The following is a 24,608-nucleotide window of genomic DNA, read 5'->3' as shown; positions in this document are numbered from 1 at the left end:
CCGCTCGGCTTTCTATTGGCGGAGGGGGCGTGTGCGCGGCCGCGCGCCTCCCCGCTCCCTGATTGGCGGAGGGACCCCGGGGCAGCGCGGCGCGGGCAGGACAAAGGCCCCCCGGGGTTCTGCTCCGGGGCTGGGGGCAGCGCAGGGGGCTGGGGCGGGCAATAACAGGGTTACCATGTTGTGACAATGCGGTTCTGGCGGAACCCCACTGATAGTGCCAACTCAGGACAAATTGCTCAAACAGGGCAGTTGCAGCCCAAGGCTGGGGTTTTTCCACCTCTAAGGCAAACCAAACCAGCCAGACTAAGGGAACTTCGGTCTCACCCCACTGGCTAACTGCAAGTCTCACAAGCAATCTCCTTAGACACCCCAGTTTCTCAGTATAACCACCAGTGCCACTCGTACGGGGACAAATGGTTATGAAAACCAATACCCAAGTAACAGAAAAAGGTTCTCCTGATCCCAAAGGACCAAGCCCCAGACCCAGGTCAATATACAAATCAGATCTTTCCCACAAATCACGCTGTTGCCAATCCTTTAGAATCTAAAATCTAAAGGTTTATTTATAAAAGGAAAAAGATAGAGATGAGAGTTAGAATTGGTTAAATGGAATCAATTACATACAGCAATGGCAAAGTTCTTGGTTCAGGCTTGTAGCAGTGATAGAATAAACTGCAGGTTCAAATCAAGTCTCTGGAATACATCCCCCGCTGGGATGGGTCCTCAGTCCTTTGTTCAGAGCTTCAGCTTGTAGCAAAGTTCCTCCAGAGGTAAGAAGCAGGATTGAAGACCAGATGGAGATGAGGCATCAGCCTTATATAGTCTTTCCCAGGTGTAAGAACACCTCTTTGTTCTTACTGTGGAAAATTACAGCAAGATGGAGTCTGGAGTCACATGGGCCAGCCCCTGCATACTTTGCTGAGTTACAAGGCGTATCTGCCTTCTCTCAATGGGTCCATTGTATAGCTGATGGTCCTTAATGGGCCATCAAGCAGGCTAGGCAGAGCTAACACCAGCTTGTCTGGGATGTCACCCAGAAGCATAGCATAAGTTTGCCATACAGACAGTATAGAGCCAATATTCATAACTTCAACTACAAAACTGATACACACATATAGACAGCATAATCATAACCAGTAAACCAGAACCTTGTCCTAGACACCCCATTTGACCCCCTTTATACCAGATTTGGTGCCACTACAGGACCTTGGTTGCAACAATGATCTATACGGTCCCAGTTTATGTCAGTAACGTCACACATGTTTAAGGTTTTAAAGAAGAGGACACTCCATGGGGCCCTGGCCCCGCCCCTTCCCCAATGTCCCCACCCGACTCCGCCCCTTCCCCGCCCCCAACTCGGAGACCCTCGCCCCTCGCGGGCTCAAGCCCCTGCATCGCCACTGTAAATGTACAGCCCTGCAGCCCCACGTGCCTGAGTCAACTGCCCCGGGCTTTGAGACAGGAGCCCCACCCCACTTCCCAGGCACCTGTCTGGGGATTGCTCCTGCTTTGAGCCGGGGGTTGGACTAGATACCTCCTGAGGTCCCTTCCAGCCCTGATCTTCTATGATTCTAATCGCAGTGTAGGCCTGATGTGAGGGTATGTTCACACTGCGATGAAACACCCAGGGCTGGCCTGTGTCAGCTGACTCGGGCTTCGGATAAAGTTGCAGCGGAGGCGTCTCGGCTACCGGGCTCTGGGACCCCACAAGGTGGGGAGGGAGTTTAGCAAGGGTAAATGTGCAGTGAAGTATTACCCCAAACCCCACTGCATTTCTCCAAGGGGCTGTCTGCTTTCGGGCAGGGACAATAACACATCCTGCTGCCTTCGTTATTTCAAAGGGTGGTTTATGATTTTCATTCTCAAACATGGGGCACGAAGCGGGACTTAAACCTCAGTGTAAATGAAAGAGCCGCCCACAGATTCTTGCAGCCACAACGTGCCGTTTGAGAGCTGAGATGTGCCCTTTTCAGAAAGTGATGGGTACGTCTGCGAGGGGACTGGAGCACTGGCCTATCCACGTACAAATCGCACGCTTTCAGCACCTTTATTATTAGTGCCTGGCAGTGTGATTTAAACCCTCCCACCACACCTGATGCCCTGCCAGCCCCCACCTGGGCCCGACAAGCTTTGCTTGGAGCCAGGGCTATGCTACAAAATTGGGTCGGTATCACTACATTGTTCAGGGGTGTAAGAAATCCACCCCCCTGAGCAATGCAGTGATACCGACCTAAGCCCTGGGGTAGACAGCACTCTGTCAACAGGAGGGCTTCTAACCTCAACATAGCTTGAGGTGGTGGAGAATCTAAGCCGAGGGGAGAAGTCCTCACATCAGCGTAGATAGTCTCCACTGAAGCGCTATGGTGGTGCAGCCGGACCAGTGCAGTGCTTACGTGCAGACCTGCCCTTTGTGAGACGGAAGCAATGCATGTGGGGCAACGCTCTGTCTCTCAGGGTGTGAACAATCCACACCCCTGAGCAACGTAGTTAAGCTGACCTAAGCCCTGGTGTAGACAGCGCTAGGTGGATGGAAGAATTCCTCTGTTAACCTCACTACCGCATCATGGGGAGGTGGATTAGCTCCAGTGACAGGCTCACCTCTCCCATCACTGCAGTGAGTGTCTGCTGTGAAATGCAGAGATACTGTAATGTTTTAAGTGTAGACTTAGGCTCTGGCTACACTTACAAGCTGACAGCGGCACAGCTGTACCGATACACATGGAGCCCCATTATGCTGGCAGCCTGGAGAGATCTCCCATCCACGAAATAAAACCAGTTCAATGAGCAGTGGTAGCTAGGCCGGCAGGAGAGCACCTCCCATCGTCACAGCACTGTGTGCACGAGCGCTTGTGCCGGCAAAACCCTTGAGTGACAAGTGTTTTGCCGACATAAGTGCTAATGTAGAAATGGCCTTAGCGTGAGACCAGCCCTGGCTCCAGTAGGCAGTAAAATGGAGTAACCACATCTTTAGCTCTTCCACGGTTGTCAGGATTCAAACCCCCAATGGATTTCCAGTCTATCACCTTACCTAGGCCACAACCACTTGACTCCTTTGTTTGGCTCACTACACTATGGCTCTGGACTCACTGAATTATCATTTCCAATTGTTTGTTCAGAGCAGCTTCCCCAGCACACTCACTGCTGTGTGGGTGTGTAAGTGGGTCCAGGACTGAACAGCGGGAATTCCTGCCGTTTCCCTTCTGGCTGGAGCGTGATGAGATGTCTGTGGTTAATGACATTGCTGTAGATTGTTGTTCATTCCCTATCTTGCCAATTCAGAGAGTCCCTTTCCCCATCATATCGCCAGCATATCAGTGATTCCAATGGCAGGGGTCAGGTTTTCCCTGGGGCTCTGAGCTTTTTCAAGGGGTTGGAGGCTCCTTTCTTTCCTCACCCTGGAGTGAACTCAGCCTTTTGTTCCATCCTTGACATACCAACATAGGCGTGCGCAGCCCATTTCATTAGGGTGTGCACCCAGGGAGCCCCACCCGAGCCCCGCCCCTGCCCTAGTGCCACCCCCATCCACTCCCTCCTACTTCCTGCCCCCTGACTTCCCCCCTCAGAATCCCCAAACCCCCCTGCTCCTTGTCCCCTGACTACCTCCTCCTGGGACCCCTGCCCCTAACTGCCCCCCCAGGACTCCACCCCCTACCTAAGCCTCCCTGCTCTTTCTCCCCTGACTGCCCCCCTAGGACCTTGTCCCCTACCAGTCCCCTAACTGCCCTGACCCTTATCCACACCCCCTCCCCCAGACAGACCCCCGGGACTCCCATGCCTATCCAACTGCTCCCCACCCCCTGACAGGACCCCCAGAACTCCCGACCCATNTTTGTTCCCTGTCTTTTAAGCAGTTCTCAGTCCATGAAAGGATCTTCCCTCTTATCCCATGACAACTTAATTTACATAAGAGCCTTTGGTGAGGGACCTTGTCAAAGGCTTTCTGGAAATCTAAGTACATTATGTCCACTGGATCCCCCTAGTCCACATGTTTGTTGACCCCTTCAAAGAACTAGTAGATTAGTACAGGGGTGGCCAACGTGTGGCTCTGGAGCCACATGCGGCTCTTCAGAAGTTAATATGCGGCTCCTTGTATAGACACTGACTCCAGGGCTGGAGNAATTAAATTAATGTTATTAGCACACCCTAAATCAGGCTACAGTCATCATATTTAACCCGCTCTGGAATTTCTAGTTCTACGAAACTGGATGTATCTTGAGTGATGTGGGTTTTTTCTCTTGAGCGACATTTGGTCACATAATCAGATATTCATTTTATTTGCCAGACAGTAGCTCAGATTTACTGGGGACTTTGAGAAAAGGACTATTTACTGAACTAGTCATTTCTTATTTTATTTTTGCTTTTTCTCTGCTCCCTCCATGATGACATGAAGAAACTTCAAGTGCAGTTTGGTCAACAGGAGAGACTACTCCAAGCTATTGGACATGCTACCGACTGTTTTTAAATCTCCAGTCTGAAATGGTGAACTAGACCACACCCCAAGTTGTGCAACTAACTGAAGTGACTGCACACAATCACACTGCTGCTCGGTTGTTTTAGGTCAATATTGTCTCTGATGATCCGGGGAGAGAATTCCACAGTAACTAACGAAGAAGTGGGCAAAAGGTCCATGTATTTGTTTCCCAAGGTAGTTGTGAAAGAGGCTCTTGTGACAGACTAACACCCGTGTTCACACCCTACACCAGGGCCTCAACCTTTTTCTTTCTGAGCTCCCCCTTCCCCCCCGTGCTATAAAAACTCCAAGGCCCAGCTGGCGTAGGGGGGCAGCTTGGGTCTCTGGGCTACAGCAGCTGGGTGGGGGGCAGCTCTGGGCTACAGCTGCTGGGTCGTGGAGGCTCAGGGCTTCTGCCTTGTGGAGTGGGGAGCATTGGGGCTTCGGGCTTCAACTGCTGGGCCCCGCAGACTACCTGAAACCAGCTCACAGGCCCCCGGGGGTCACGCTGTCCTACACGGTATTGCAGTAATGTTTGTACAAGGCGTGACGCTGGCAGAGCAGCTTACGTCCGAGTGTATTCAGGCCAATTGATGTGTGTATTAGTATAGATCAAAGCGATTGTTAAATGTAGAAGTGTATTGGGTGTTTAAGCATCCTGAAAACTAGTGGAATGTTGTTTGCACTGTTTTCACTTATCTGTATTCTGTTACATTGTGTAAAGCCCTGTCACTAAATAACCCATCCAACGCCAATTAAGGTTTTTGGAATGCAAAGGAAGAAAAGGTTCATTTCAAAACCAGTGGTGGTAAGAAGCAGGATTCCTGGGGCGTTTGCACTGTTGTTGCACAGAATGAGAGCAGGGAACTGGCTCTGGCTTAAAGCGGTGTCAGGCTTAGAGAGGCTGGGTTCAGAGTTAGAGTTTAGGGTGGGGGTGAGGATTGGTTAAAGGGTTTAGGGTTGGGGGGACCAGGTTATAGGGTAAGGTTCAAGTTGGGTTCCGGGTAGAGGTGGGGTTGGGGTTTATATTTTGGGGGGAGGGTTTGGCCAGCAGCTGCATAGACGTGCAGGTGACAATGGGGTGCCAATCAATAGTGATTTATAAGTAGGGGGTTTTTTTTAGGTCATTTTAGTATCAGTAGCACGCTAGGGAGGGGGTAGGGTCATGTTTACTACAGGGGACTACCGTGTTGGGGAAGAGAATGGCAAGTTGACCTATCATTGTTAAGCTAAGATTTTGGTCATAGTTACTTTAATAAAAGTCATGGACAGGTCATGGGCACTGAATCTCAGTAATCTAGAAAGATCTGTTTCTCCATGTGTACTGTCACAGCAGGATTTTTACATCACAAACTACTAAACATGTGGGAAGAGGGGGCAGGTTCCTCCCCTTTCCCTTCACTCTGAACCACCTGTACCGTGCTGGAGGGGAGACAGCCCAGGATGTCTGCAGGTCCCCTTTTGCCCCAGCTCTGTATTGCGATGTCACAGCAGGGACAAGGCACTAAGGAGGGGCTTGGATCGAGGGGGAAAGGGTACAAGGGTGCACTGTGAGAGATGTAGGGTGTCTTTGCCTACATCACTGATTGGACTTTGGAGGGGGTATGGAGCGTTTTGTGCTGTCTCCCACCGTGGAGTGAGAAGCCAGAAATGTCGAGCTGCCAGGGGGTGGGGGGAAGCAGAAGCTGCTCTGAGAAGTGCCCTCTATATGTGCAACAGCGAGAGCATGCCTGAGCTGTGCTGCCCAGGGGAGCAGCCAACCTCACCGTGAGGGGGATGGGTGACACCCCCCCCCCCAGGACTAGGGACAGTAGGTTACAGCGGGGCAGCCTTAGCCATTCCCCCCTTGGCTTATGTGTCTCAGTTTCCTCCTCTGAAACCACTTCACCTCCTGCTCCTATCCCCCAGGCACTCTCACCCTCCCCCACTCACCTAGATAAAGACCCCTGACTCCTCTCATTCCCTCCTCCTGGGACATCTGCACCCCCACACACCCTGCTCATCCTAAATCCCCTCATCTCCCCTTCCCCCCGCATCCCTCCTGCCCCTGCACAGGCCCCTGAGTGGACCCTAAACCAACTTGCCCCCACTTCACCCCAGCTAGACTTCACCCCAACCCCCCCTCCCAGCACCACTGGGAGCCCCAATCCCTCTGCTCACCCCCACATTGCCCCGCAGCCTCAGTCCCTCCAGCTCCCTTCCCCCCCCCCAAGCTCCTGACCTTGGGCGCCCAGCCACAGCCCCCCACCCCCGATTGCCATGTGCCCAACTGAGGCCACTGGGGGTTCCACTCCATCCCTACACTCCAATCCCAATTGCCAAAATGGTAACTTAGTTGTTTTCCCCCTTGTGCTGGGCTTAGGGAAGAGAAGTGACGTGTCAGTCTACTGCCTTCATGCGATGGGAAGGGAGCCAGAGCGACGAGACCACGAGAATTGTTGAGGCCACGCAAAAGCCGTCCATCTGGGAGCGGAGCAGCTGCTATTGTCAGTGAGAGAGGTATCTGGTTTGGTGAGGGCTCTGCTCACGGCTCACCTGGCTCCAGGTAGGGTCGCCCCGTTGGCTGGGTTTGTAAGAAAAGGTTCCTGACGAGCTGTGGTTACAAGGGAGACAACGTTCCCGGTTTCAGGGGCTGCTCATTTCTCTGGCCAGGAGCAGTGTGTCCTCCGCAGCGGAAGGTTGGATCTAGTAGGACGACTTATCTTTCTCCAATGTTTTTCTTTCTCCCTCCCTCCTTTTCTCTCTCTCTCCTGTAGCGTGTTGGCCAAGTCCCTCACTTGCCTCTCCCAGTGTCACTCTTGCAATGTGAGGGAACCGCTTTGTGCACTACAGCAAATGGCCACATAGTGTCACTGTCCCTTGATGAGGGAAATGGTTGGTGCATTGCCTGGATTGGCCACCAGGTTTCATTCTTGCTCCATGTGGGAAATGCTTAGTGACCCCAGGTGGCCACTCTAGGTAATGCACACAGCTTCTCCTTCAGTGCCCACCACCAGGACCCATTCAACACCCTCCAAACTGCTCCCGCATCCCCAGGCTTGCTAACACTCTGCTCACCCCACCTCAACCTGCCCCCTTTACCTGGACTTTCCCTTGGCTCTCCTGATGCACCCTATCTGCTTCCCTGTCTCAGGGCACCCCAACATCCTCCATGACACTCCATCCCTACCAGGGCCGGCTCTAGGATTTTTGCCGCTCCAAGAAAATCAATTTTGCCCCCCCCGCGTTTTTTTTCTTACCCCACCCCCCGGCCCTGCCTAAACTCCGCCCCTTCCCGAAATCCCCAGCCCTGCCTCCTCCCCCAGGCTCTCAAGCCTAGGAGGGAGGGAGGGAGAGAGGGAGAAGCAGCGCCACGGCCACTCGTGGTCTCCCCCTCCCTCCCAAGCTCTCAAACCTGGGAGGGAGGGGGAGATCCCGAGCGGCTGTGGTGCGCGAATCAGCTGTTTCGCGCGCCGTGGCCACTCGGGATCTCCCCCTCCCTCCCGGGTTTGAGGCCTTGGAGGGAGAGCGAGCAGCGGTGCGCGAGCAGCAGCAGCGGAGGTGAGTTACGGCGGCCGTGGCACATTTTTAGGGGCGGCATGGCCCGTGCCAGAATGCCGCACCTAAAAATGTGCCGCCCCAAGCACCAGCTTGTTTTGCTGGTGCCTAGAGCCGGCCCTGATCCCTACACACCAACCCCAGTTGGCTCCAAACTATTTCTCCATTGCTGGGCCCAACTTTCCCAGCACTGCATGCCCTCACGCCATCCACAGCCTGCCAGGTTTCCCTCTCCAATTCCTGTTCCCCCTTGAACCTGCCGGGTTCCCCTTCACAGCCACCCTGGGGACCTTCAACCCCCCTCCACCCTGCCCTTACTCCCCGGATTCTGAATTCCACATTCCCTCAGGACACCTTGGGAACCCTACACTCCTCTGTGTCACAGTGCAGCCCCCACCCCATATATCCCGGACAGTTTCATAGACTGTAAGGTCAGAAAGGACCGTTATGATGGTCTAGTTTGAGCTCCTGCACAATGCAGGCCACAGAATCTCACCCACCCACTCCTGTGACAAACCCCTAACCTATGTCTGAGCTATGGAAGTCCTCAAATCATGGTTTAAAGACGCAAGGTGCAGAGACTCCTCCAGAAAGTGACCCGTGCCCCACGGGCACCTATTGGTCGCAGCGGGAAAATTAAACTAAAACTCTCTTAGAGGGATGAAGTGAGAGGGATTTATTAACTGGGCAGGATAAAGGATAGAGGGGGTGGTAAATGCAAAATAGAACAAAACAGCTCAGTGGTTTACAGAGTACAAGCAGGCTTGAAGCCTAGACCCAGCTAGGACCAAAATGGACTCAAACAAATAAAGTTTTAACGTTACTCAGTTTGTTGCTGTAAATGGCTCTAGAGTGGATGGAGTCGGCTCGTGTTTCCTCTCTCTCTCGTTCAAGGGAATTAGGATCAGGACCTCGAGGACCACGTCACCAGGATCAGGACCGCTTGGTGGGATGGAACAGGTAAGTGGTTGATGTTTTCTTCTCAAGGATCATGTGACCAAATACAGGCCGCTTCCTCAGCGGACAGCAGCCAGCATACCACGCAAGTCCCTTGTGTACATCTCCTGTTGCCAGATAGAGTACCTCGTGGTCATGTGACCCTTTCTCACCCTTTTCCTTCAAACCTTCCCACCTCTGCCTTGTTACCAGGCAGGATAGTTCAAACGTGGGTGGTGGGTGAACCCCTGGCTTGGGGAGTCTAACCCCCCAGCCCCACCCCTTCTGCCCAAACCATGCCCCTTCTGTGCCCACCAGAGCCCAGCCCCCACTGTAACGGCTGGCCCCTGCACAGTGCCCCCAGCCCTCCCCTCCCGTGGCCGCTGGCCCATAGTAGTCCCAGGACAATGCCCCCAATCTGGACCTTCCCTCTACTGCAAATCCCCCACAGATCCCAAACCAGATCATGGTGGGAAGTTGCCCCATTTATAACATTTCTTGCTGGGGGGGGGGGAAGGCAGAGAGAAGAGGTGTTTTCTCTCTATTTCCTTCCTCTCTGTTTTTTGTCCCTTCTTCAATTCCAGGATCTCCCCCACACCGGCAGTGCAGGTTGTGCGGTATCCCCCTCCCTCCACCCAGGATTCTGGAGCCTTTGCAGCAAAAGGATCCCATGAGATCAGCCGTGAACAAGGGACCACCACCCAGGAGACCCCAGCCCGAGACTAAAGGCAGCTCTGGGCTTTGCCTCTCTCCCTTTCTGGGAATCAAGGTCATGTTTTTACAAAGAGCTAAAGAAGCCTCAGTCCTGCCCTCCCCAGGGTCTGAAATAATGTCACATTTCCTATGATGTGCTCAAATTAAACAAATGTTTCTAAACCATACGAGTGGCGTTAATTCAGTTCTCACTCTCATTCCTTAGGGCATTGCGCCACCATGTGGGTGTTTCATTTCCCAACCTCAATTTCCCACCGATCTATGAACAGCAAAACCTTCCTGTGTCTTTTGTCGGAGCCAGGGTATTCAGTTCCATTGAAACCTTCTCTCCTGCAATGGCAGTGGTCAAACAGAGGGCATGTGGCCACCTGCATCCCTGATGGTGAGACCTTCGCTCTCCTCTTCCTTCATGCTGCTGCTGTTATTTCTTGGTATGCCAAGGCTGGAACAAAAGGCTGAGTGCTCGCAAAGGCTTCTGGCTAAACACTAAAGCCGGGTGCTAGGGCAGAAGCAGCTGCCCATGTACCCTCAATGGCAGGAGCTGTGCGTGGTCCCCTCCCCCCCCACTTTGGATTATGGGGTGTGTCTCGGTGTATATTGGGGGTCGTGTCAGGGGGTGGGGAGCGGTTGGATAGGCATGGGAGTCCTGGGGGTCTGTCTGAGGGCGGGGGTGTGGCTAAGGGTCGGGGCAGTCAGGGAACAGGTAGGAGGTAGGGTCCTAGGGGGGCAGTTGGGGGGGTCCTCAGGAGGGGGCAGTCAGGGGACAAGGAGTGGGGGGGGTGTTGGGTGTTCTGAGGGGAGCAGTCAGGGGGCAGGAAGTGGGAGGGAGTGGATGTAATTAGTAAGTTGATATGTCGGGTGGCACCTTTTTTTATGTGTTCGCTCCCCCTGCTGTTAGAACCTGGCTACCCCACTGCTGGTAGGTACATGGGGCAGTGCCCTGTAAGCCCCTCGCCCCCTGTAGCCACATGGGGCAGTGCTCTGTGTGTATCCCCCAGCCCCACAGAGGTTGTGTGTGTGTGTGGGGGGGGGATGATCTCTGGCATCCACATGGGGCAGTAGCCTGTGTATAGCACCCCAACTGCTGCAGTGACCCTGGTGGCTAAGTGGGGCAGCCGCCCCCTGGTTATTCCCCCCCACACACACACCCTCACGGGGGGAGGCAGAAACCCCTGGTGGGCGGCAGGGATCCCTGGGTCTTTAAGCCCCCGGCCCTGGGCAGCAGGGGCTGCGCTGTGGGACGGGGGGGGGGGTAAAAAAGCCCCCTCCCCCTCTCTCTCTCCCTGTGCCATGGTTCTGCACCACCCCGCTTAGCCCCAGCTCCCCCTCCCCCACCCCTGACTTGGCTCCTCCCTTGTCCCAGTCTCCAGCTGTTTGATTCCCCCCGTCAGTGTCCGACCCCTGCCCAGACTCCGCCCATCCCCCCATCCCCCCACGCGATTGGCCCCTGGCTGGGCAGAGTGAGGGCGCAGCGGCTTCAGCGAGTCTGACGGGCCAGGTACAGGGCGGGGCTGGGCCCGAGCGTTCGGCAGCGCCCCGGGGCAGGCTGGGAGCTGTAGTTCCTGATGCACCTTGGGCCGGAAATGACGTTGGCCCAACCGACGGGCGGAGGCGGTTAGCGGTGCGCGTGAGTACACCTGCCGGACCGAGACTCCCGGAGCCAGGGGTGGGGGAGGGGGCAGAGGGTGTGAAATGGGGGGAGGGTCGGGAGGGGGGGTTGGAAAACTGCTGCTGTGAATATCTCCCAGCGGGGGGGGGCGGAAGGGGGTTCGATCCGCTGCTGCAATGATCCGTTTCAAAGGAGTCCGGCCTCCTCCTTCCTGAGCCGTGTGTCTGGTCTCGCTGAGACGCGGGTTAATCCGGAGTCACTGCGAGGCAGACCAGGGAGTGACTCCAGATTCCCATGGGGGCGATAAGATCAGGATGTGACGCTCTGGGGAGGGGGTTTCAGTTGTTGCCAAAGGGGGGAAAGTTACTCAGTTTCTCTCCGTCTCTTTCTCTGCCTCAGGATATTGGGGTTGAGCTTCCTGGGAGCCCAGGCTGAGCAGCTGCTGCTCCCCCAGCGGGATCGGGGCTGGGGAGTGACCTCTGTGCCCAGCCAAGGTGAGGATTTTCTCCAGCTGTAATTAGCCCCATAGGTCAACCCAAGGCTCTGCCCACCCCAACACCTGAGTCAGANCAACAACATTTTCACCCATTTTATAGCACATTCATATACCACATTTCCCTAGTTCGCTATGAGAATGTCATGGAGGCCTGTGTCAAAAGCCTGACTAAAATCAAGATATGTCGTGTCTACAGTGTCCAGTACCCCCGTGAAAGCAGGACATTAGATTGACTTGGCATTGGTTTTTGGAAATCCATGCCGGCTATAACTTATCACCGTACTATCATCTATTCTAGGTGCTTACAAATTGATTAATCATTTGTTCATTCCAGATACCGGTATCTAAGTAAGGCTTGACTTTATTCCCCAGTCCTCTTTGTTCCCCTTTTAAAAGATGGGTACTATGTTTACCCTTCTCCAGTCTTCACCGTTCTCCAGGCGTTCTCAAAGATCATTGCTATTGGTTCCAAGGTTCCTTCAGCTAATTCCTTGAGCACCCTAAGACGAATTTTATGGCTGACTTTAATATATCTAACGTATCTACAGATTTTTAACCTGTTCTTTCCTTATTGTGGTTTCTGTGTCTTCTTCTTCTTGGTTAGTAATAATTAAGACCCTACTGAATCGCGGGATGCTCTTCAAATAATTGCAGCTGAGTTGCAAAGAAGGCTTGGAAAATTGCAGAAAAGTAATAATGGACCTTTATTAATTGCTGTAATTTGAAAAACCACAGCAGACCTATTTATATTATTCCCGCAGATTTTTCTTAACTAGATACTCAGCTATTACATTACGCACAAAGCCTGGCTGGGGAGTAGAAACATGAGGGTGGAAATTTGCGTCACGGACCATGAAATCGGGTCTCTGGCTGCCCAGTTCTGAAGGCAGAGTGGAGAGCGGCAGCGGCTGGCTGGTGCCTAGCTGTGAAGGCAGCGCTGCCACAGAACAGACGTAAGGGTGGCAGTTCTAAGCCACCTCTAGTTCTCTTCCTTCAGAGCTGGCACTGGCCAGCATCCACCACTCTCTCGCCACCCAGTTCCAGGCAGCGCCGCTGCCAGCATCAACTCAGGAGTCAGGGTGGCAATACTGTGACCCCTTAGTAGGCTTGCAACCCCCTTTTGGGTCTGGGCCCCTATTTGAGAAATGCTGTGGAGAAATCACATTTTTTCATGGGTTACTCTGTATGTAAATAGCACATTTGGCGGGTGTGTAACATGTCTGCGAAGTTCACTATTTATGCCATGACCAACCCTTGAAAATGGTATGATTCCCCCTCCCCCCTGTGATTTAAGTAGTACCCTACCTTTAATTTATTTATTGGAGATATCCCATCTCCTAGAACTGGAAGGGACCTTGAAGGTCATCGAGTCCAGCCCCCTGCCTTCACTAGCAGGACCAAGTACTGATTTTGCCCCAGATCCCTAAGTGGCCCCCTCAAGGATTGAACTCACAACCTTGGGTTTAGCAGGCCAATGCTCAAACCACCGAGCTATCCCTCCTCCCCCCATTGCCTTCTATGTCCCTTGCTAGGTGCAACTTATTCTGAGAGTTAATCTTTCTGATTTTATACTCAATGGGTGGGTGGGGAACAGTAACAGAAAATGTGGAAATGGCAGAAGTGCTAAATGACGTTTGTTTCAGTTTTCACCAAAAAGTTTAGTAGCAATTGGACACCTAACTTAATGAATGCCAATGAAAATGAGGTAGGGTCAAAGCTAAAATAAGGAAAGAACAAGTTAAACATTACTTAGGGTAGACGTCTTCAAGTCACCAGGGCCTGATGAAATGCACCCTAGAAAGCTGAAGGAGCTGACTGAGGAGATATCTGAGCCATTAGCGATTATCTTCAAAAAAATCATGGAAGAGAGATTCCAGGGGACTGGAAAAGGGCAAATATAGTGCCCAGCTATAAAAAGGGGAGTAAGGACAACCCTTGGAATTACAGACCAGTCGGCTTAATTTCAGTACCCGGAAAGATAATGGAGGAAATAATTAAGCAATCAGTTAGCAAACACCTAGACAATAACAGTCAGTATGGATTTGTCAAGAACAAATCGTGTCAAACCACCCTAATAGCTTTTTTTTTTTTTTTTTTTTTTTACAGAGTAACAAGCTTGTGGATAGAGGGGAAGCAGTAGACCTGGTGTATCTTGACTTTAGTAAGGCTTTTGATCCTGTCATGCATGACCTTCTCCTAAACAAAGTAGAGAAATACAGCCAAGATGGAACTACCATTAGGTGGGTGCGTAGCTGGTTGGAAAACTGTACCCAGAGAGTAGTTATCAGTTGTTCACAGACAAGCTGGAAGGGCATATCGAGCGGGGTCCCACCGGGATCAGTTCTGGCTCCCATTCTGTTAAATATCTTCATCAGTGATTTAGATAATGGCGTAGCGAATACGCTTATCAAGTTTGCAGACGACACCAAGCTGGGAGGGGTTGCAAGTGCTTTGGAAGATAGAATTAAAACTCAAAATGATCTGGACAAAATGGTCTGAAGTAAATAGGATGAAATTTAATAAGGACAAATGCAAAGTATTCCACTTAGGAAGGAACAGCGAGTTGCACACATACAAAATGGGAAATGACTGCCTAGGGAGGAGTACTGTGGAAAGGGATCTGGGGGTCATAATGGATCACAAGCTAAATGAGAGTCAACAGTGTAACGCTGTTGTAAAAGAAGCGAACGTCTTTCTGGGATGTATTAGGAGGAGTGTTTTAAGCAAGACACAATAAGTAATTCTTCCACTCTACTCTGTGCTGATTAGGCCTCAGCTGGACTATTGTGTCCAGTTCTGGGTGCCATATTTCAGGAAAGATTTGGAGAAAGTTCAGAGAAGAGCAACAAAAATAATGAAAGGTCTAGCAAACATGACCTATGAGGTAAGATTGAAAAACCTGGGTTTGTTTAGTCTGGAGAAGAGACGACTGAGCGGGGACATGATATCAGTTTTCAAGTACAGAAAAGGTTGTTAAAATGAGGAGGGAGAAAAATTGTTCTTCTTAACCTCTGAGGCTAGGACAAGAGGCAATGGGCTTAAATTGCAGCAATGGTGGTTTAAGATGGATATCAAGAAAAACTTCTTAACTGTCAGGGTGATTAAGCAGTGGAATAAATTGTCTGGAGGTTGTGAAATATCGATCATTGGAGATTTTTAAGAGCAGGTTGGATGAGACACCAATCAGGGATGGTCTAGTTAATACGTAGTCCTGCCACGAGTGCGGGGGACTGGACTCGATGACCTTGCAAGGCCCCTTCCAGTCCTACGATTCTATGCTTGTGCTGTTCTTTTGTACTCACCCACAGCAATTTGTCCATGATTCAAATTTTTGTAGGATTCCTTTTTATTGTCTGGTCATTAAAGAGCTCCTAATGGAGCCATATTGGCGCTTACTTTTCTTTCTGTCATTCCTTAGCATTGTGATAGTTTGCTGTTGTTCCTTTAGTCCTGTCTCTGAGAAACTGCCAGTTCTCCTGATCTTTATTCTCCTTAGAATCTTATTCCCATGGGACTTCACTGTGACAGGTCTGGGTCCTTTGGGGTGTCACCTGATGTGCTGGGGTGCCACTGAGGCAGCCTATTCTGCCAGCCTGGATGCCCTTTACCTGGCTGGGTTCGGCTCACAAGCCTCTTCCAGCCAAGCACACGGCAGGGCCGTGCCCAGCTGCACAGAGCGAGAGATCCGCTCTGGAAAGATTCAGGCCTAGGGGCTTGCCCCAACACTCTGGTGCCCGCTCCCTTTAAGGGGTACAGACCCAAAGGTTTTATGAAATTCGCCCCTCCCTCAATGTGGAGGGAGATATGCACAACTTCTCCCCCCCCCCTTAGAAATTACATAAACTGGGTTATATTATAAACAAGAAATAAGTTTAACAACTTCAAAAGGTGAATTTTAAGTGAATATAAGAGATAACAGACAAAACAAACCAGATTACTGACCAAATAAAGCAAAATACACAAGCTAAGCTCAATATACTAAAAAATCAGGTTACACAATGTAATTTGTAAAAAGCGACAAATAGTCCTGTGGCACCTTATAGACTAACAGACGTATTGGAGCATAAGCTTTCGTGGGTGAATACCCACTTCGTCAGATTAATGTAATGGAAATTTCCAGAGGCAGGTATAAATATGCAGGCAAGAATCAAGCTAGAGATAACGAGGTTAGTTCAATCATGGAGGATGAGGCCCTCTTCTAGCAGTTGAGATGTGAACACCAAGGGAGGAGAAACTGCTTTTGTAGTTGGCTAGCCATTCACAGTCTGTGTTTAATCCTGAGCTGCTGATGTCAAATTTGCAAATGACCTGGAGCTCAGCAGTTTCTCTTTGAAGTCTGGTCCTGAAGTTTTTTTGCTGCAGGATGGAGCAAAGGTAGCTATCCTGCAGCAAAAAAACTTCAGGACGAGACTTCAAAGAGAAACTGCTGAGCTTCTTGACATCATCAGCTCAGGATTTTTACAGATCCAGACTAACACAGCTACCCTTCTGATACTTGACAATGCAATGTCTTACTCTAAATCTTATTTCAGGCAGGTTGCAAAGTTTCTGGGGTTCAGAGTTCCAGTTAGATTTCTTTTCAGACTGGACCCCTATCTCAGTTTGGACTCCTACCCCCCTTTCCCCCCCCCCCCCCGCCTTCTCTTCAGGTGGCTTTAGCAGTCTTTCTTCTTGGGCGGACAGGCCGTGGAGAGGAGGAGTCCCGTTTGCCTTCCTCCCTACCCTTAAATAGGATTTACATAAGGTGGGAATCCTTTGTTTCCCAAACTTGATCCCCCTTCCCTTCCCATAGAAAGTTACAAGAAGTCCCAGGTAATGTTGAGTATCTGGTGACAAGATCACCTGACTCTGTAGTATATCACAGTGTTCAGGAGTCCGTGGCAGTATGGAGCCTTTTCACAGTCCATTGTCTTCGCTGATGGCCCATCCGCCCTGTCTGGCTTTTCTGTTGTTGTACCTGAAGTGTTAGCAGTGGGCGTCACCCAAAGGAGCATAGTTGAAATACAGATACATTGTCAATATTCCCAGCTTCAGATACAGAAATGATACGTGCACATAAATTGGATAATCACAGTCAGTAAATTATAACCTTTCCAATGATATCTTACAAGACCCATCATGCACAAAGTACATCTCCGTTATTTCATTTTCATAAAGAATATTGAGGGAAATGTCACACTCACATACCAGTTTCAGAGTTCATTGAAGTCTGCCTTTTTGAAGTCTGTTGTCCTTATTTTCCTGCTCTAACACCTTCCTTCTCTTAGAATCACGAAATCATCATTTTGTGAACGACTTTGCCCATATTGCTTTCCACTAGGGTTACCATACGTCCGGATTCTGTCGGACATGTCTGGCTTTTTTGGTTATAAATAATGTCCGGGGGGAATTTGTAAAACTCTCAAAAGGTCTGGGATTTCCCTCCCCCTGCAGAGCGTAGCGCGGCTGACAGAGAGGCTGAGACGGATTGAGCCTCTCGCATTGGGGCCTCCGGCAGCCAGAGCCCCTCCCCTTCTCCCTGGCTCCCCCCCTCCCCTGCAGCCTCAGATCGCCGGCCCGGCCGCTCGCATCAGGGCCTCCGGCAGCTCTAGAGCTACTCCCCTCCCCTCCTCCTGCTCCTCCTCCTCTGCTCCCCCCTCCCCTGCAGCCCAGCATGCCACACCGGCAGCGCTCTGGGGGGGCGGGGGCTGGGCTGTGCGCTCCGCGGGGGAGCGCAGCAGCGTGTCTGCGGTAGCGTGTCTGTGGTAGCATGTCTGGCTCCATGTGGAGCCAGACACGCCGTTCTGAGAGGCACGGTAAGAGGGCCGGGGGATTGGAGAAGGGGCAGGGAGTCTCTGGAAGGGGCAGTCAGGGTAGAGGGAGCAGGGGGGTTGGATGGGTCGGGGATTCTGGGGGGGCCTCTCGGGGCGGGGGTGTGGAGAGGGATTGGGGCAGTCAGGGGGCAGGGAGCAGGGCGGGTTAGATGGGCTGGAGGTTCGGGGAAGGGCAGTCAGGGGACAGGTAGGGGATGGAGTCCTAGGGGAACAGTTAGGGTGGGGGGGTCTCAGGAGGGGGCAGTCGGGGACAAGGAGAAGGGAGGCTTAGATAGGGGGTGGAGTCCCGGGGGACGGTTAGGGGCAGGAGTCCCGGGAGGGAGTGATCAGGGGACAAGGAGCAAGGGGGGTTGGATAGGTTGGGGGTTCTGTGGGAGGCAGTCGGGGAGGGAGTGGATAGGGGGCGGGGCTCCCCCCCATGGAGTGTCCTCTTTTTTGAAAGTTCAGATATGGTAACCCTACTTTCCACCTTCCGTTTCCTAACTAACTCCTGCCTGTTAGTCAGAATCAACCCTAAAATGTCCGTCCCCCTGGTTACTACGTCCATCTTCTGAAGCAAAGAGGTGTCCCCAACACATTCCAAGAACTTACTGGACACTTTGTGTTTGTTTAATTCCTTTTCTAACAGGTGTCTGGGTAGTTAAAGTCCCCCGTCCTCCCCCCTCTTACTAATTGTGTTTTGAATATTTCTGTTATTTGCATGATAGAGTCGAGAACATCATCTGTGGGGAAAGAGCCAGGGAGAATTGAGATGTGACGTTACTGTCCTGTTCTGACACGTCCCCTTCTTGCCCTGACAGGCTGCAGCGTTACGTCCCATCCTTCCAGGGACCAGGGAAGGGAAATGGCTGCCGTGGAGCCAGCTCAGGTAGGGATTATCGGGGAGTTGCTGGTGGGCTCCTGTTGGCGGGAGAAGGGCAGTAAAGACATAGAAGGTGGGTGCTTCTGGGGATGGTCAGGAGGTGGGAGGGGGCAGGAAATACACAGGGTGGAGAAAGGGAGGGGGAGAAGGTGTGACAAACCTGCTGGGATTAGTTTACAGTGGGGCCTAGATTCTAGCAACATTCCCATGGGATTTGTCGATGGAAATTCCCTAATTGGTCAAGAGGAAACACCCCCTTCCCCCCCCGGACTGGGCTGGGGAAACGTACCAGACTCCAATACTGGAGTCTGAACCTACTAGCCAGAGGGCAGCCCCCAGTGAGGCTCAGGGAAGACACCCCATCCCTTCCCATCCAACCGCTGGTACTGGGGAGGGTGTTGGGATTCCTACCAGGGGGCTGTCCCTGGAGCCTGCTGCGGGCTCCATCACCTGTATCAGTTTCTGGCTGATAGATGAGTATTGAATGTGAAGACTCTTGCCATCTCTGTCTGCTAGAAGGGGTGAGGGGCTCTCTCTCTTTCTCCCCTTACCCTGATGCCTCCTGGCTGCTCTGATGGGGAGGGGGTGGGATCCTGCCTGCCTCCCAGAGCTTCCATGTGATTGGCCCTCCTCCCCTGTGAACGGTAGGGTTGTCACTGGGCAGCAGGTACTGAGTGTTGGACTCTTGCTCTTCCAGAGGCCGGTGACTTTCGAGGAGGTGGCTGTGTATTTCACCAAGGAAGAGTGGGCTCTGCTGGACCCCGCTCAGAGAGCCCTCTACGGAGACGTCATGCAGGAGAACTATGAGAATGTGACCTCGCTGGGTAAGGATTCCTGTCCCCTCAGTTCTTAAAAGGGGAAAGGAAGAGTTAAGGTTCACAGTGCACCCTCAGCTTTGCCCTGTTTCAGCGACACCCCAACAGGCCAGTGACCCATAGACCAGCACTCTGCCCTCCCCGCGACAGAACACTTTGGGAGCAGAGCGCAGTAGCACGAACGCTAACACCGTCTCTTTGCTAAGGCAAAACTTGGGGATAGGTCCGATGTAGGGAACAGAAGGTGCCTGCCCTGGCCTGCGCTCAGACACTGAGCCTACTGCACGCAATCCATCTTGGACTTTCATAATGTCACCACCTCTTTACCCTTCCAATGAGGATTCCTTCTGAGTCGTTGCCTTCACTTCCCACTCACTGAGCCCCGGACACCCCTAGCATGTACGGCACCAGCCTGCTGACAATCCTTGTGGCAAGAACACATCCTTGTGCACCTTGATTGATGCCGCCTACACCACTCAGCACTGAAATGAGGAATACCTGGTCCTTCCAGTTTCACGTGCACCTCTCTTCGTGTCACAGCTCTGCCAGGCTGCTCCAACTAGTCCCTCCGCCATTCATATAAAGCTACAGCTGGCCCAGGGCACGTTGCTGGAGTGCCTGCGGAGAAACGCTGGGGTTCAAATCTGAGGAACATAAAACACACAGTGGCATGTTCTTAGTCCTTCCTTCTGGCGATCAATACATTTTAAGGCCAGGGGAGACTATTAGGTCATCTAGTCTGACCTCCTGTGTAAAACAGGCCATGGAGTTTCGTCCGGTTACCGTTGTAGTGCGCTGAATACTTTGTGTTTGATGAAAACCTCTTCCGGAAAGGCATCCTGTCCTGACTTGAAGCCTTCAAGAGATGGAAAATTGGCCCCATCATTGGATAGTTTAACGTTTGCACCATCCTTACTGACCTATTCCCAGTGACATTTGCCAGCTCCAGGGCTGGGGGATAAGGGCAGAGTTAAGGTTGCATTGCAGGGGTGGTGTGTAGTTTAATTCTTCATTTCCTGGTTTTCAGAAGTTTTATTATTCACCACCATCCACGTGCTGGAAGGGCCCGAGGCAGCACTAGGCAACCTTCACTCTTTTTAGTGTACGTTATGGGCGTTTAATTTCCTTGATTTTCTGTTTAATGGACTTTTTTGCCACTGTAACTGCATCGACACTATAGCTTTTGCTGCAATTTATGTCAGGTAGGGATGAGATTTTTCACATCGCCAACTGACAGAGCTATGGGCTCAGAGGTAGTTCTAGCACCTCAGGTGACAGTCCCAAGGGCGTCTCCGTGACCCAACCCGTCACAGGAGGATCTGGTGGGGGGTAGGAAGGTGAGGATTCAGGGAGTCAGAGATTGTAGCTCTTCACTGAGGCTGCTTTTGCTGAAGTCTCTAATGACCTGTCCCTAGGCAGAGCTCAGAACCAGCACTCCATCCTCCTCCTCCTCGGCATGTCGGCTGTCTGACACCACTGACCGTGGTCGTTGTCTTGGAATCTGATCTTCCCTTATCCTCTCCTGCTTAGGGTTAGGGTAGGGAGAAGTAGGTAGGAGAAGTAGTAACTGGCTTGTTCTGCATCATGGGATGTTTAGGTTGGATATTATGAAAAACTTTCCAGCTGTGAGTATAGCTAAGTACAGGAATACGTTACCAAGAGAGGTTGTGGAATGCTGGTCGCTGGAGGTTTTTAAGAAGAGGTTAGACAGATGGTCTGTGTATACTTGGTCCTGCCTCAGGGCTGGAGGATGGACTAGCTGACATCCTGAGGTCCTTTTACCCCTGTGTTTCTGTGATTTTATGATTCATTATCCTAGCCCTTCACTTTGACTTTGTCTCCCTCTGGAGAATGGGGGCTTTATTTAGTAGTTTTTTTAAATGAAAAATATGCATGGGTCAGCTTCCCTCTCAATTTGCTTTGTTAGTCACTGGGTGTGAAGGAGTGAGTTCCTCTTCTGGGATGGGGATGTAATTCCTGTTGAAGTCGCATAGGCCTGCCTCCGTTTACATGGAAACACTACCAAGGACTGTTCCCATATGCAGCACACTGAACAATGGAAGTCTCAAAGACTGGAGGTTAATGTGTAATGAGTGGGTTCGAGGGAAGCAGAACACGGGAATGTGACGAACTGGGACTGTTCTTACTGTGGTCTGTGAATGCTGACAGGGGAGTGTGGCTGGGATAGTCTGCATTGGGGGATGGTAGATGGCCCGGAGGAGAATACCTGAGCGTGTAACATGAGAACCCAGGAAGGGGTTGGAGGCCAGGTAACACCTTAGCCCGGGAAACTGAACAAAGGCTGTGGGAGGGGTCGCTGAAGGCAGAGTCTTGGAAGCTGGGTGGTGAGATGGTGGGGAGGCAGAGATTGCTCTGACCTCCCAAGGGGGGCTGGGATGCCCTGGGACCCCAAGATGGACCTAACTGAGGGGGTCCCTGTTGTCTGTGCCTGCAAGACCTGTCTTGGACTGTATTCCTGTCATCCAAATAAACCTTCTGCTTTACTGGCTGGCTGAGAGTCATGGTGAATCGCAGGAGGCCGGGGGTGCAGGGCCCTGAGTTCCCCAATACTCCGTGACAGGGAATACAACTGCCTTGCACTTTTGGACCCAGGAACTAGGGTACAAACAGACTGGGCTTAAGTTTGCTGCTATCCAGGGCAAAAAGACAAAGCAACAGAGAGAAAACGGTTGCAGATTGGTCTGGAGCTCAGTCTCTTAAGCCTGAGCTGCAGTGTCTATACCAGAGGTATGTGTACCCCTGGGTTCCGCAGAGGTCTTCAAGAGTTGCTATGGAACAATCACTGGCCAACTCAGTACAAAGTAAAATTTCATACAATGACTTGCTTATGCTGATCTATATACTATACACTGAAATGTGAGTACAATTTTATATACCAATTATGTATTTTATAATTATATGGTAAAAATGAGCAAGTCAGCAATTCAGTGTGCGGTGACTCTCTTGTATTTTTATGTCTGATTTTGTAAGCAAGTAGTTTTTAAATGAGGTGTAACTCGGAGGTACGCAAGACAAATCAGACTCCTGAAAGGGGCACAATAGTGTGGAAAGCCACCAGTCTACACAGCTGTTTTTAATGTGCTAGCACCTACAGTGGAGCACCCATAGGGAGAGACATCTCAAAGAACCATCATTGATGCACAAGTTGAGTAACTTCTTCTTTTGCGTGTTACCTGATCTCACTGGTCTTCTTTCCTCGGAGCAGGGTTCCCAGTTTCCAAACTCGAGGTCATCTCCCAGCTGGAACGAGGGGAAGAGTCGTGGGCCCGAGATCTCCAGGGCTCAGAGGAAAGAGAGATTCTGAGAGGCAGCAGCATGGGTGAGGGATTATTAAACCTACTCAGTGCTTGAAGGAAACAGCTGGGATTCCCAACAAAGACCCTGTGAGGTCTCTGGGTTCAGGATGGTCCCTCAGGGCAGATACTGTTCATGGCTTCCTACCCATCCTAACTCCTGGCAGTAGTTCCTTCCCCAAACTCCCTTCTCCCTGGGGAGTGTTTGGATGGGAACTGGATGCAGAATTGATCCCCCCCCGTCCCTTTGGGGAAGAGTTTGGGGAAATTGAGTCCCTGTTTTTTCTCCATCTCCAGCTATTCTCTTGGTTTGTTCCCCCCTTTTCCCTTCCGCTTTCTGAGGTTTTTCTCTCTCTGTCCCATCAGGTGAGGGGATGGTGAGAGAGACCATGGAGCAGAATCCTCAGCAGGAAGATGATGAAGTGGAACCACAGGGGGCATTATTGCAAAGATGCACAGGGAGTGTGTCCAGGAGTTGTGAGCAGGGAAANCCTGGGCTTTGACTCCACTAGGGTTTTCCATGGAGTTAGCTAGATTGAGTTAGCAATCCTGATATAAAAACACAACTATTTTTTCAAGAAAGAAAATAGCCCATATAGCGTCCAGGGTAACGTAGCAAATCTCCTCACCACTGGACACAACCTCCATCACTTTTCCTCGTCTAACCAAATTTGGAGCATCATGTTTATACTTTTCCTCCCACTGCAAAGTGATTGTTAGTCATCAGGTTCCCCCACTAGGGACAGATTGGCTTATTCCCAGTTGTTCCCACGTTGCACTGGGTTCTGCTGAATAGCAGTTGGGTTTCGTACCATTTTTCTCATAAGAACATAAGAACGGCCGCACTGGGTCAGATCAAAGGTCCATCTAGCCCAGTATCCTGTCTGTCGACAGTGGCCAATGCCTGGTGCCCCAAAGGGAGTGAACCTAACAGGTAATGATCAAGTGATCTCTTTCCTGCCATCCATCACCTCCTTCTGCCAAACAGAGGCTAGGGACACCATTCCTTACCCATCCTGGCTAATAGCCATTAATGAACTTAACCTCCATGAATTTATCTAGTTCTCTTTTAAACCCTGTTATAGTCCTAGCCTTCACAAGCTCCTCAAGTAAGGATTTCCACAGGTTGACTGTGCGCTGTGTGAAGAAGGACTTCCTTTTATCTGTTTTAAATCTGCTGCCCATTAATTTCATTTGGTGGCCCCTGGTTCTTATATTATGGGAACAAGAAAATAACTTTTCGTTATTCGTTTTCTCCACACCACTCATGATTTAATATACTTCTATCATATCCCCCCTTAGTCTCCTCTTTTCCAAATTGAAAAGTCCTAGTCTCTTTAATCTCTCCTCATATGGGACCCGTTCCAAACCTCTAATCATTTTAGTTGCCCTTCTCTGAACCTTTTCTAATGCCAGTATATCTTTTTTGAGATGAGGAGACCACATCTGTTTGCAGTATTCAAAATGTGGATGTACAATGGATGTATATAAGGGCAATAAGATATTCTCCGTCTTATTCTCTATCCCTTTTTTAATGACTCCTAACATCCTGTTTGCTTTTTTGACTGCCACTGCACACTGTGTGGACGCCTTCAGAGAACTATCCACGATGACTCCAAGAATTCTCCTGATTAGTTGTAGCTAAATTAGCCCCCATCATATTGTATGTATAGGTTGGGGTTATTTTTTCCAATGTGCATTACTTTACATTTAACCACATTAAATTTCATTTGCCATTTTGTTGCCCAATCACGTAGTTTTGTGAGATCTTTTTGAAGTTCTTCACAGTCTGCTTTAGTCTTAACTATTTTGAGCAATTTAGTATCGTCTGCACACTTTGCCACCTCACTGTTTACCCCCTTCTCCAGATCATTTATGAATAAGTTGAATAGGATTGGTCCTAGGACCGACCGTTGGGGAACACCACTAGTTACCCCTCTCCATTCTGAAAATTTACCATTTATTCTACCCTTTGTTCCCTGTCTTTTAAGCAGTTCTCAGTCCATGAAAGGATCTTCCCTCTTATCCCATGACAACTTAATTTACATAAGAGCCTTTGGTG

General features: G+C 50.9%; 3 protein-coding genes across 5 annotated transcripts in view; 2 read left to right on the top strand and 1 right to left on the bottom strand.

Annotated features, from left to right (window-relative positions):
• Positions 1 to 24,608, top strand: part of LOC117869997 (zinc finger protein 883-like) — a 929,932-nt gene that overhangs the window by 290,552 nt on the left and 614,772 nt on the right. The window lies entirely within an intron of this gene.
• The window catches only part of LOC117870029 (zinc finger protein 501-like), a 561,112-nt gene that overhangs the window by 230,493 nt on the left and 306,011 nt on the right, over positions 1 to 24,608 (bottom strand). The window lies entirely within an intron of this gene.
• Positions 9,851 to 24,608, top strand: part of LOC117869922 (zinc finger protein 2-like) — a 50,292-nt gene continuing 35,534 nt past the window's right edge. The window contains 7 exon segments of the mRNA XM_034757021.1: positions 9,851 to 10,019; positions 11,646 to 11,740; positions 13,849 to 13,982; positions 18,356 to 18,423; positions 19,115 to 19,241; positions 22,459 to 22,572; positions 22,913 to 23,042. Coding sequence (XP_034612912.1) covers positions 13,967 to 13,982; positions 18,356 to 18,423; positions 19,115 to 19,241; positions 22,459 to 22,572; positions 22,913 to 23,042 — 455 coding nt within the window. The 5' untranslated portion in view covers positions 9,851 to 10,019; positions 11,646 to 11,740; positions 13,849 to 13,966.

Source organism: Trachemys scripta, chromosome 25 (genome assembly GCF_013100865.1).
Source record: "Trachemys scripta elegans isolate TJP31775 chromosome 25, CAS_Tse_1.0, whole genome shotgun sequence".
Taxonomy (NCBI): domain Eukaryota; kingdom Metazoa; phylum Chordata; order Testudines; family Emydidae; genus Trachemys; species Trachemys scripta.
This window is presented reverse-complemented; position numbering and strand designations above follow the sequence as displayed.